At 55.2% G+C, this 13388-nt stretch overlaps 1 protein-coding gene across 2 annotated transcripts in view; it reads left to right on the forward strand.

Annotated features, from left to right (window-relative positions):
- Window positions 1-13388, forward strand: part of IPO13 (importin 13) — a 35151-nt gene that overhangs the window by 2296 nt on the left and 19467 nt on the right. For both annotated transcript variants that reach the window (XM_069862951.1, XM_069862952.1), the window contains exon 2: window positions 7800-8536. In XM_069862951.1, the coding sequence (XP_069719052.1) occupies window positions 7800-8536 (737 nt within the window). The remainder of the gene's footprint in view (window positions 1-7799; window positions 8537-13388) is intronic.

A 13388-nucleotide genomic window follows, 5' to 3' on the forward strand; every position in this document is an offset into this window, starting at 1 on the left:
TCCTTGCCCAAGGGGAGAAATGTGGGGTGGGATCAGAAAAGACTCAGAGGTTCAGCAGCTCACAATCCTCCTATGTCTGCCTTTTCAAGGGGGGCTCTGGGGTGTTCCTGGTGCAAAGGTGGCCTTTGCTGGGGGCTGGGCTGGTGGGAGGCAGGTGTGTAGACTGCTTTGTCAGAGGTGATGCCAGCAGATAAATGATCTCATACTGTCCTGGGCACTTCTGCCTGACAGGTTTTGTGTATGGCTCTATTAATAACACTGAATAGTGATTTAAGTCAGGGTTTGACTCCACTCTGAGTCAGTTCATAAAAAGTGCTGGGGTTAGGAACAGCATAGGGAGCTGGTTATTTCTTAAGTGAGAGGGTCACCTGCAGTGGAAGTCCTTACGTGTGGCGGTTGTAGCCAGCGAAATCTCTGGTGAGACTGTGCCCGTCATGTTCTTCTGGTGGTTTTCATGGAGATACTTCATGTCTCTGGAAGACCCTTCTTTACCCCCTGCTATAGCGGCGGGCTGGGCAAATGCCCCTGCAGTTTTGCAAGGCTCTGGGTGCCCTTATAGCTGAAGATGATCATTGCTGTGTTTATCCAGCATGACCTGTGCCAGAGAGAGATGGATGGATCCCTCCAGCTGTGATCAGCGGTTGCAAGGAGGCAGGAGGGTGTGGATGCTGTAGGCTGAGCCCCTGCTGCCCTTTGCCACCCAGCTGGTCTGAAAGCCCATGGGCAGCAGCCAGGCAGCTGCCTCTGTTCACGAGGAGGTGTCAGGTTCAGGTGCCGCACCTCGGGAGCCATCTGAAAGCTGTTCTGTGTATTTTTTTTTTGCTCCATTTTTCCATAGGGAGCTCTCCTGTGACACAGAGAAGGAGCAGGGCCATGCTGCGGGTGAGCCGTTGCGGTGCAGTTGCTGTGTCAGCGCCCATCGGTCCCAGCTGAAGGCTGCTTGGCTGCTTTTTGTTTCCTCCCAAGCCTGACCTAGATGCTGCTGTGGCTTCGGCACAGCTCGAGCAGGCTGGCGTGGCCGTGCTGCGGGGACCTGCTGGGCTCTGCCAGCTCTGCTTCCCCTGCATCTGCTGCCAAGCGGGGCTCTGCTGCTGCTCCTGGAGGGAAGAGAGGACTGGGCAAGCCGAGGGCTTCGAGCTACGAGGGTGCTCAGCCTCCCCGTGCCGAAATGGAGCAATCCAGCTTGTGACCTGCATGCATTTATGCAGTCCTTGGTGGGACTGACAGCCTGGTGATGGGGCGATGCTGCTCTGGGAGGCGATGCTTGGGCTACAGGGTGAGCCCTGCTCCAGTGACAGATGTTTGGTCCCTGCTGGCTCTGTCTACCTTGGAGGATGCATGGGACTTGTGCCTTATGTTTTTGGTCTCCCCTCAGGGAGCTCCCCTCAGGGGAGCCAGCACCTTACACTGTGGTGCTGGACATCAGAAGAGAAATGTAAGACCCCTCTGTACCTTTTTTCAGTGCAGTTGAATCTGAACAGTATCCCTGTTTTTGAAATAAGAAAGAAGGCAGTGCCGTTCCTCTGTGAATTTTCCGAGTGCCTGCTCTCTCCCTTTTTTTTTTTCAATCTGATTCCTTCCTTCCAGGTCTTTCCTTCCATGGCCTGCCTCTCATCCTTTGGGGAGTTTGTAATATTCACTGACGTCTTTTCCCTTGCACTTTAGAGGTCTGGCATCTCTGAGCTTTCTAGATTGCTGTGTACCTTTCTGGAGATGCCTGAGAAATGCAGTCTCTCTGGCAGGATGGATAGGCAGGGTGTCACAGAGCTGCAACTGGAGCTGTGATGGGAGAGGGGTGGCTTTGATCACCACTCCTTGGAGATGCTGAGCCTCAGGGATGTGGCAGCTGCCGGGGCTGTCTTCCACCCGGGAGGATGGGGAGGAGAAACCCAAGTGCATCTGCTTTTTTCATTGAGAAAAAGTGATATTGGCTTTGGAAACCTGATCAAGAGAATGATGGATACATTGGGGTGGGGAATGGCATCCCCTGTCTGGTGCGCTACTGGCAGCAGCTTGGCCACCGCTTCCTTAGAGGCAGCTCACGTAAGCGAGATGTGGCAGCTGGGCTGGGGATGGGAAGTTAGGGGCCTCAGGAGGGGACATTCTTGCAAAATTGAGTGAAGTGAGAAGTCACCTTGTTTAGCATTTAAGAAGATCTTCACGACAAAAGCAGATTCCACCCAGCGCCAGCCTTGGCTGAGCACCTTGCTCCTTCTTGTGGCACGGTGAGGTTGGGGTGAGAGGGCAGCATCTTGTGTTTGCCAGGGTTGGCTTTGCCCTACAGGGGCTGTCACTGGAGCCTCAGCTCAGCTCCAGCATCTTACGGAGCAGGAATGGCAGCACCTGAATGCAGGGATTCCTCTCAGAATGCTTGCGGTCTTGTTCACCAAAGTGATGGGTAGAAGCACGAGATGGTGGGCAGAGATGTTTGGGTGGGCTACTTGTCCTGGGCTCTGTGCTCCCAGGGTTCTTCTCTGTTCCTGCTCACCCTTTGCTTGTACAACCTCCCTGCTGAAAGCACCCGTCTCCTGCCACCCCTGTCCCTGCAGGGGACCTCGTGCTCTGCAAAGAGCTGCTGGCAGCGCATCGACAGGAGGGATGCTGAGATTGTCAAGCTGTGTCTGGGCTGCAGACCCTTCCAGGCAGATGAGGACTGGGTGTGAGCAAGCTGGGCTCGAAGAGGGGTATACAGTGGCAGCATCTCTTATTAGGAGCGGGGAAAAAAGCCACTATTCTTTGGAGCTGCTGGCAAGGTGGGGGTGCCTTGAGCAGGAGTGGCATGCCTGGCAGCACTCAGTGATGTTTTTTTGCATCCATTTGCTCTCCTGGGCGCTTCGTCAGGCTGCTGCTTTCCTGGGGCTGCTGGCTGCTCAGCCTGCACCACCACGGCCAGGGGAGGCTGGGGGAGGACGGCTGCTGTGCTGGGGCGGAGGGAGGCAGGGATGACGTTCCCTTTGCTCGGCGGAGCCGTAGTGATGGCTGTGCTGTCGCAGGCCTGGAGCGCTGGCGATGTGAGTGCGTTCAGCTAGAAAGGACGGCGAGAGACTGCAGCAGGAGACATCCTGGGCATCCTGCTGGGAGAAGGCTGGTGGCCACTGCTGTCCCTTGTGTGGGCACGGAGCAAGGAGCAGAAGAGGAATCTGTTTTGCAGCTTGCTGTTTTCCCTGCTGGGCTGCAGACCTCAGAGCTGCTCTCACCTCCGTTAGCTGAAGCAGACTAGCCCCTGGAGGGGATCGGTCTCCCCACGGAGGCCCCCGGGAGTGGCAAGCAGTGTGTCCCCATTCTGTGGGGCCGGAGTCGCGTGTCTGGGGCTCCTCTTGTCACTCCACAAATGGCACGGACGCAGCGCCTCTCTGCTGGGGACCCTGTGTCAATGGATTTACACCGCGCGGTAGGGGAGGCAGGGGGACATCCTGCTGGCTCTGGGCTCCCCGCAGAAGCAAGCTCTGAGGGGTAAGTGCTTTTAGCAGCTCTTTTTCCCTCTTGATAGCAGACGGCGAGCTAAGATCAGGTGCCTTTGCTTGGCAATAGCTCTCCTTGGACTGGTCCAAAGTGACCAGTGCGGGACCTCTGACCTGTGCCTTTTGGACAAGCTACCGTGCCCCAAGGCAGATTAATTCTGGCTCTCTGGAGCCGCTGATACCACTCTGGTGTCTAGAGCCTAACTGAGACTTTGGCCACAGCTTTTTAGGGCAAGGAAGAGAAGCATCGTAAAAGGCTTGAATTATTTTCAAGCAAGCGGAGCTGATGTTGGAGAAAGCTCCTTTCCTGGCCAAAGGGCAGAGCTGACAGCTGGGCTGTTTACCAGCTCTCACGTTACAGGTCTAATTGCAGAGGAGGCACGTCTGGTGGCAGCCACCCGTTCAAATCAGAATGCACAAAGCCTCCCTGTTAGATGTCACTGACCAATTTCATGCCTTCTGCTTCTCTGTCCTGGCACTAATGAGTTCCCCTCATCATCTCCAGTGCTCCCTGATGGCCCTGAGAGTGCTGGCTATAATGTCAAAGCCCAACAGTAACTGGTACACACCTCTGAGATGAGCGTGGTGCTTTTCCTTGCTGGGAAGGAGTGTGCTGGGCATTCAGGTACCCTTCTGTGGGGCATAGTACCGCCTCCTGTCCTGTGTTCTCAGCGGAGAATGGTGCTCAGCCAATGTGTGTGGTAGGTAGGAAAGAACTGTCTTCTCCCAGGGGTGCTTTGAGCTGGCCTAGGATGGTTTCAGTATTGATGCCCATCCTTGGAGGTCTTCTAGAAAGCTCTCCCTGGTTGTGTAGAGCACCAGATGAGGTGAGCTGTCGGCAGCCCTGGGGCATGTGCTGCCTTGCCTACCTGTACCTGGCATCCTGCGTGCAGGTAGGAACAGCTGTGGTGCCACGGCCGGTCCCCTCCAGGCAGGGCGCTTGGGGAAGGAGGGTGAGAAAGCCAGCAGCCACATTTTTCCAGAATATTCTTCTGACTTCCAGCAGCTTGCAGCGTGACTCTTCAGCGTCAGCTTCATCTTCATCCTCTGAATGACTTAGTGTGGTTGGTAGTCTTTGCCTTACGAGGAGTGGCTGAGAGAGCTGGGGGTGTTTAGCCTGGAGAAGAGGAGGCTGAGGGGAGACCTCATTGCTCTCTACAACTACCTGAAAGGAGGGTGTGGAGAGGAGGGAGCTGGGCTCTTCTCCCAAGTGACAGGGGACAGGACGAGAGGGAATGGCCTCAAGCTCCACCAGGGGAGGTTCAGGCTGGACATTAGGAAAAAGTTTTTCACGGAAAGGGTCATTGGGCACTGGAACAGGCTGCCCAGGGAGGGGGTTGAGTCCCCTTCCCTGGAGGAGTTTAAGGGACGGGTGGATGAGGCACTGAGGGACGTGGTTTAGTGATTGAAGGGAATGGTTGGACTCGATGATCTGGTGGGTCTTTTCCAACCTGGTGATTCTATGATTTCGCCACTCGCCCTCTCTCCCTGAGAGCAGCTCCAGTGCTTGTCCCCGGAGCCTCTGCTGGAAACCTCCCCAGGGGCTCCCAGTGGGAGGAGCGAAGCTCTGGGGCTGCGTACTGGGAGATGGACCCCCCTCCAGAGAGCTCGCTGGTGAAAGCAGGCAGCGCTGCAGGGTAGACGGAGCATGAGGGGTGCAGGCAAAGTGCTGGGATGGTGGTGGTGGAAAAGCCGTCCATGTGGCTGGAAAGGTGACCCTGCCTGGGGAGGGGTCTTGTGACTTGAGTACTCACCATTCCTCTAATGCAGTGGTAGTTACGTCTTCCCAGCATGAGTGTCGGGGGGAGCGTCTGTGATAATCCTTCCTCTTTGCCATCGTGAGACCATGAAGCAGCAGCCCTGAAGCAGAGGTGAACGCCTGGGGAGCTTGTGGGTTGGAAGCCCAGTGCTGGAACTCAGGTCCGTCCTCCACACGTCGGGAGGACTGTGCTTTGCAAACCTTGTAGTGGGTTAGAGGTTAGGGCTGCTGGGGCATGTGTACAGGTTGGGTCTCGTAACATATGATGCAAAGGAATTTTTCCCCCTGGAGTTTTCTAGAAGGAAGACTATTCAAAATAGAAGAAATAAATTAAGTAGGGAATCCATGGCTGTGTAAACCAAGAGGGTGGGAGAAGGTGGGAAGGGGTCCTGGGATGGGGGGGCAGGTGCAGGGGACCGCTGTCAGCCTTTGCACCTCATCAGAGTGCTCAGCAAGCAGAGAAGGAGAAGAGCGGGATGTCACTGGCACTGGGAATCTCAGGTGAGATTTCTTTTGGAAAGAAAATAAGCAGCAAGCTCTGCTGAGAGGAAATAAGAGGCTGAGCTGGTGATGGAGGAGACAGTTGGGAGCTCCAGCCCTGCTGCAGGGTGACTCAGTCTTCAGCAAGAGAGCAGGGGTGGGAGCCAGGTTCCTACCCCCAGGAGTGGTTGAACTTTTAGCACATCTGCAGGTACTGCTTGATTGTGAAGTAAATTGCTGCTTTGATGGAGGCACGGTAGCGCTTACCACTGCCCCAGCACCTGAGTGAGGCTTCAAGCAAGAGTCCAGGGTAACAGAAAACAAAGGGAGGTTTCAGCTAGCTCCCCTTGGCCACTCTGTTGGGACACATTTCTCTCTCGCCGTGTCCTGCTTATCTAAGGCTAAACTTTTCTGTTAGTGGGACAGGCGCCTGTCTCTCTGCAGTCCATGCTGGCTGGCTCTGTCTCCTATGACACACGTCATAACCTCTTTCGTTCTTAAAAAGAGGTTATCCTCATTTCCCCCTACTACAAAGTCTTGAACAGAGCGGTTTCAAATGATGGCCCAGGCAATACCGTCTCTGTAAGGTTCCTGCTATTTTGTCCTGCTCTTTGGTCTTGTGCTGGGAAGCAGCGGGAGGCACAAGCGCTTGCTTGGGAAGCTGTTCCTGTGCCCCAGGCTGCCAGCTCGGCGTGCTTAAAAATAGGGTTTAAATCCTCTCCTGGGTACAAGAGCCACACAAGAATTTCGTAGAGCTTTTTACGGGGGGAGGAGGAGGATATTTGAGACCTGGAGCCAGTATGGGGACACAAAAAATTCTCTGCACCTGCTGGAGACCTCCTCCAATTTGATGGTGGGATGCGATGACTGCCTGATAGCCTGACAGATGTTGCTTTTCCTTGTTCCTGGTGTATGCAGTCAGCGATTTGAAATTAAACCCACTGTGCCAGGCAGAAAACCTTGCTGCTGGAAGGTGAAGTTCAGGCAAAGGGTAGTTCTGTCCCACTCTGTGTGTGAGGGCATCACTGGCTACCAGTTACATCCATGCAGGATAAGTGACTAATTAATGTTGGCCTTAAGATCTTTACAATATTCCTCTGCAAATAGAGCCTTGCAGCCTGCATGAGGCTGTTTGCTTGGATCTGAGCTCTGCAAAGCAGTAACCGGAGTTCCCAAATCTGTCGGAGCAGGTAAGTGATGTTCTCCTTCAAATGGAGAGATGGAATGAGCAGCCCCAGACTGTTGCAGGAGGTGGTGGCAGAGGCAGGGTTAGGTGCCACCTCTCCTCGCGCAGCTGTAATTGAGCCTGTTTGGGAATACTTCAAAGGGACTCCATGGAGGGATTAATTCCTGAGCTTAGTGACTGTGGGTTTCCAGGTCTCTGGATAACCCGACAGATGAAGATATCTGCAGCTCTTGCATTCCTTGGGCTCCTGGACACAAGCTATGGACCACACGTACTTTCTGAGAGCTGGTGCATTCACAGCATCTTTCTGAGAATGGGTGCGGGTGGAAGGCAGGAGTGCCAGTGTGCCCTGTCCCTTACAGCCCTCGCACTGCAGAGGGGCTCTGTGCCCCCCTCAATGACAGTATGTCAGCGAGCAGGCGGGCTCACTGTGAGGGAAGGTGAGGACGGGAGATGACTAAGGAAAAGAAAGTTCCAGAGTGCTGCATGAGACAAATCTTAGAATGGTTTGGGTTGAAATGGACTGTGAAGGTCCTCCAGTCCAACTCACCTGCAGTAAGCAGAGGCATCCTCAACTCAGTCTGGTTGCTCAGAGCCCCATCCAACCTGACCTTGAATGTTTCCAGGGATGGGGCATCTACCACCTCTCTGGGCAACCTGTGCCAGGGTTTTACCACTCACAGCCTGAAAGATTTCTTCCTAAAATCCAGCCTATACCTCTCCTTTTAGTTTAAAACCATTACCCCTTGTCCTATTGCTACAGGCACTGCTAAGTTTTTAGGAGAGGAAGGTTGTTTTGCAGCCTGGGCACTGGGCTCTGTGCTGGTGAGCCTTCCCCGTTCGCCTTCCCCTGGCAGGACTGGTCACAGTTGTGCTGCTCAGCTGTTCTAGGATGCTTCCCTCTCTCTTCCAGGCTCTCCATCAGCTGTATTACGACCCAAACATTGAGAACAAGAACTTGGCTCAGAAATGGCTGATGCAGGCGCAGGTCTCCCCCCAGGCATGGCACTTCAGCTGGCTGCTCCTCAACATGGACAAGGTGCCCGAGATCCAGTACTTCGGTGCCAGCGCCCTGCACATTAAAATTTCCCGTTACTGGAATGACATCCCGGCCGACCAGTACGAGAGCCTCAAGACTCAACTCTTCACCCACATCACCCGCTTTGCCAGCGGCTCCAAGATCGTGCTGACCCGGCTGTGCGTGGCGCTGGCCTCCCTGGCGCTCAGCATGATGCCGGAGGCTTGGCCCTGCGCCGTGGCAGACATGGTGCGCATGTTCCAAGCGGAGGACTCCAACGTGGACGGGCGAGCGCGGTGCCTGGCATTGCTGGAGCTGCTGACGGTGCTGCCCGAGGAGTTTCAGACCAGCCGCCTGCCGCAGTACCGCAAGGGCCAGGTACGCAGCGTCCTGGCGCAGGAGTGCGGCTCCGTCTTCCCTTTACTGGAGCAGCTGCTGCAGCAGCAGGACTCCCCGGGTTTCATCAAGCAGAAGGTGTTGAAGTGCTTCTCCAGCTGGGTGCAGCTGGAGATCCCGCTGATGGACTGCGAGAACCTGATCCAGGCAGCTTTCACCTCTCTGCAGGACCCAGAACTCTTCGACACAGCGGTGGAGGCTGTTGTCAATGCCATTTCCCAGCCCGACGCCCAGAGGTAAGGGCAGCCTCTCCCACGCGCTGCGGGCTGGTGCCTGTGGGCATTGATGGGGGAATGGGGTGGGGAGGAAAAATCTCAGGCTTTTTTTCAAGCTACCATTGGCCCTGGAGGTGATGATGACAGGCTTTAGAGGTGGGAGATGTTAAAAGCAGACAGAGGTTCCTGGTTTTGGATGGTTGGTCCAGGAAGGCTTTGCATTGTGGTTGACTTGTGGGGGACGTGTTAGTCTTGAGCTGCTGCAGCCCATCCTCACCCTCCTGCTCCCAGGCAGAGGAGGATGCTCCCTCCTGGCTTCTTGTGTGAGACCCTGCACTGCCCGACCAGGGAGCAGCTCCCCAGCTCCAGAGTTCAGAGACCCTCCTCTGCCTCACACTGCTGGTCCACCCAGGGAGCTGATGCGAAGCAGAGCTAATAAAACCAGACCTGTCAGTCTTCTCCCTCCTCCTAGCTCCAGCAGCTCATGCCAGCTGAGGACTCCTCCTTTGTTTGTGGCCGTGGCTGAGCAGGAGGAGCAGAGCTGGTGGTTGGGGCAGGTCCTGCTGGGGCAATGCTGTAGGGCTCCAAGCTCGCCTGCTTGGCTGTGTTGTCTGAGCTGCTCTCAGCTCTCAGACCGATGCCTGCAGGAGGGAAAGTACATCTCCTCCAGTTCCTGTGGCCACATCCCCTCCTGGCTGCTTAGCAACCTTCCCCTGAAGAGGAGGGTTTCCTTGAAGGCTGAGCTGAGCTGCTGCTGTGCATCCTTGTGCATCGGTGTGCATTGCGCAGGCTCCGACCCTCTGCAGTGGTGCGGATGCTGCTGCCATTGCAGTTGTGAGCTCTGGTCCTCCTCCCCTTGGCTTCAGAGTAGGGGCAGCCAGCGTGGTCCTCAGCTCAAGGGGACTCCAGCTCGTCGATGACAAAGGGGTCACATTTGGGGACTATGCAAAGGAAACCAGCAGGATTTTGATGCACTGCCAGGTATTGGAAAAGGTTACCTTATTTGCTGGAGTTCAGAAGCAGCTTTTCCCCATATCAGGCAAAGGCTGTGGGCCAACCCCAGCTCTTGTAGCAGGATTGGTATAAAAATGATAAGGTGAGAGAAAAGGTGACCTGCAGTTCTGAAATGCTGGACTCTCTGCCTTCTCCCTTTCCATTTTCCTTGAGTCTCACGAGTCCCTTGGCTGTGATTCCCCATCTGTGTGCAGGACCCTGGCCCTGCAGCACTGTTCTTCAGTTGCATTAAAGGTTCAAGCTTTCTGTTGAGCTTTCAGAGTCACTTTAAGACAGAAGCATGACTGACAGTGGAGCTTCCCCTCTGCCTCCGTGCCAACTGTCCCGTGCATTTTCTACCTCTGTTGGATCCTGCCACATGGCACTTGGTATCCATCCTTCTCCTTGGAGGCATGATCAGCTACCTCAGGACACCCTCCCTGTCCATAGGCTTGCAGACAATGGCCAGGATGGAGGAGGCAGCTGGCCTGAAAGGCTGCCCAGTGTCTGCTCCTGGGATGCGGGGACAGCGGTGGCATTGTCACAGGGCCACCCTGCCAGGCAGCGTGTGGTGTCAGCTGCTCCAGGGAGGAGCAGAACTGTGCTCGGTGCTGCGATCCAGGATAGTTTCAGGAGCAGAATAGCTCACAGAGCCATCACTTCCCAGCCTTGGTGGACTCTCTTTTCCCCTTTGTTCCTTGTGTCCTCCTGCTTCCCCTCATGCTTACTGTCCTGCCCCTCCAGCTTTGTCGCTCAGCTGCTGCAGATCCAGCTCTCCTCCAGGACCCTGGGGAGTCTCCTGACCTTTCTGTGTCTTCTCCACAGTCTGGGAGATTCCTGCTCTTCTCAACATCTCTTCCTCTGCGGTCTCTTGCCTTTGTTTCTGCAGGAGCCTGGCTCCCCGCTGCCCTTGCCTGTAGATTCGGAGCATCCTTGGCTCGGGGCTACTCTCCAGGGCATCATTCTGTGAGAGGGTTAATCTCAGGGCTCCCCACTTTCCCACAGGTTCCCCTGGGTGTTACGGACCCTGTGTCTTCCCTCACCCTCTCCCAGCTGGCGTCATTGACGTTGTGGTGGAGGTGATCATGCAGATGTGCTTCTACCTTCAGCAGAAAGCTCAGTGATTCATGAGCTTGGCTTCTGCCACAGGGGGTTAGATATCCTGTGGGTCATCTTCCCAGGAGAGCACCACTGTGCAAGACATCCCAAGCCATGCCACGTAGGTCCAGGTGGAGAAGTGCAGGTGGGATCTCATGGGCAAGGATCACCCTCAGGGCAAGGCATTTGTGCTGGCAGCTTCCATTTCCCTGCCTGTGTGCAGCAGTCGGCAGCCTTCCTGCCTCCAAGGTGTTGCTAGAGGTGATGAAGCAGAGGTTCAGAGGTGCAAAGCATTTGCTGGTTTTGCCTGCTGGGCAGCTGGGAGCTCTTTGCACCCAGCGGAGGAGGCGTACTGGGCACTGCTGGATTCTGGACGCTGCTTCTCTGTTAGGTTCTGGTGTCCTGAGAAGCCTTGGAGGCTTTGCTCTGTGCACATCTCTGCTCCTGGGGGTGGTGGGAACCTCCTGAGTCCAGGATGGCAGAAGCAGAGATAGTGTTGCATCTTGTTTGCAGAGATACTGTTGCATCTCATTTGCAGAGAAGGCTTGGGCTGGATTTTCCATCTCATTTGAGGGTTATCCTTGGGCTAAGCAGGTCAGAGCTCGGCAGCACGTGCTGCAGGAGAAGAGCTGGCATGCAGCACTTGGCCATGTTCCTGCAGCCCAGCGAGTGGTGTTGGAGCTGGGAGAGGAACCTCCACGTGGTGCGTGCCCATGGTGGGAGTTGCAGCGCTTGGCCATTGGACGCTGAACCACCTTTCTGAAAACAACAGGGGGTTGCTGCAGTGGTGGAGCTGGTGGGACTACAGATGTCCAGGTGGGATCATGTGGTGTCCAGCTCATCCTTTCCTGGTCTTGGCATCTGATGCTGAATCCCCGAAGAGGAGTTTTCCAAGAGCTTCATTAGAAACAGGTTTTTAGTACATTGAGTTTTCTTATCAGGACATGGCTGAGATTTTGGATCAGGAAGGATGAGATGGTCCTTTGTGGGCTGTCCATATCTCCTCTCTGCAGGTTGTCCCCACACTGTGATGTGGTTTGGGGAGTGTTGTGGGAACAGCAGAAGGAGATATTGGTCCTGGAGAGGGAGATGTGGATGCTACAGTTCCCTGAGCTTTGAGGAGGGGCTGGACAAACTCCAAAGGAAAAGTTGCTCAGCTGCTAAATACCAAGACAGCAAATCTTGCTCAGGAAGGCTAAGTCATCATGTGGCAGCCATGTTCATAGACTCTTTCACTTGATTCCCAGTCGTCGGCTGCTGGAGACAGGCTGCTCGGCTGGACAGCCAGAGGCTCACCTGCTGGGTCGGTCTTTTCCTCTCCCTCCTCGCTGGGCACCCTTGTGTCCAAGTTGTCCTTACATCAGCGTAGGCAGAGAGCAGAGCATGGTGGTGCTCAGGAGACGTGGTTCACCCAGCCTTTTCTAGGAGTCTTCACTGACACGGGATGAATTGCAGCGTGGAAGCACACCCATCTCTGTTGGCTGTGCTGGGAGTCTGGAGGACTAGGTTGGGTCTAGATGTCTGCACTGTGAGTATTTCAAGGCAACCAGAGGAAGGAGGGTCCTCGTCGTGAACTCCTAAAGTTGTAAAACATCTCTAGGGTAGTGTGAGCTCAGTGCTGTGGGGGAAGGATGGGTTTGCCCTATGCTGGAGCAGTACAAGGTCCTGCATGCTTTTTTTCAGCTCTCTTGGGCTGACCCTGACTGCAACGTTGGTTCTGTGGGAGGGAAGCTGGTGAATTCCCAAATTCTCCATTGTCACAGCACACCCACACTGTGATAGGCGTCACTTGCAGGACATCAGAGGCTTGAAGATGGTTTATGTGCAAATACCTGTCCCTTTCACTGGGTGATTTCCTTGGGGGGAGAGGGGCAAGGGGTGTCCCCTGGCAGCACACAGAGCACAGAAGGAATGCCGAGGCAGAAACTCCTTCTTCCCTCTGTCTTCTTCCGCTGACACAGACCTAGAAGCTGCCACTACCAGCACAGCTCTCTCCCTGTGCTGGTGGCACTTCCATTTCATAGAATCATAGAATCAGTAGGTCAGAAAGGACCCACTGGATCATCATTGTTCCCATCAATCACTAAACCATGTCTCTCAGCACCTCATCCACCTGTCCCTTAAACCCCTCCAGCGAAGGTGACTCAACCCCCTCCCTGGGCAGCCTCTGCTAGTGCCCAATGACCATTTCTGTGAAAAATGTTTTCCTAATGTCCAGCCTGAACCTCCCCTGGTGGAGCTTGAGGCCATTCCCTCTCGTCCTGTCCCCTGTCACTTGGGAGAAGAGGCCAGCACCCTCCTCTCCACAACCTCCTTTCAGGTAGTTGTAGAGAGCAATGAGGTCTCTCCTCAGCCTCCTCTTCTCCAGGCTAAACAACAACAAGCTGCGCTGCTTGGAGGTGGATGTGCAGCTCTCCTAGTGTCAGTGTTCATGTCTGTCCCCAGCGATGGGCACAGGGAAGCTGCCATTGTGTGTATCTCCCACTCGGAGCATCCTTGGCCCCACACTCGCGTGCGGCAGGGGCTACAAGGAATAGCTGCAGCTCTAGATAACGTGCCTTGGTGGGCAGGGAAATGGCAGGCTGCTCATCAGCCTCCAGCACGGCCTCTCTCTGGGGGCCCTGGGCTGCGTTTCACCTTGGCTGCCTCCTTCTCGTTGCCTTGGTTACTATCACTTAGAGGCAGCGACGCGGAGGGGAGGCTGATGTGCATGATGTGATGTGGGAGAGCTGTGCTGCGCGAAGCTGTGGCAGCCCGGGAGGGTGGGTGGGGGGTGACGGAG

This window comes from Phaenicophaeus curvirostris, chromosome 8, assembly GCF_032191515.1.
Source record: "Phaenicophaeus curvirostris isolate KB17595 chromosome 8, BPBGC_Pcur_1.0, whole genome shotgun sequence".
Classification (NCBI taxonomy): domain Eukaryota; kingdom Metazoa; phylum Chordata; class Aves; order Cuculiformes; family Cuculidae; genus Phaenicophaeus; species Phaenicophaeus curvirostris.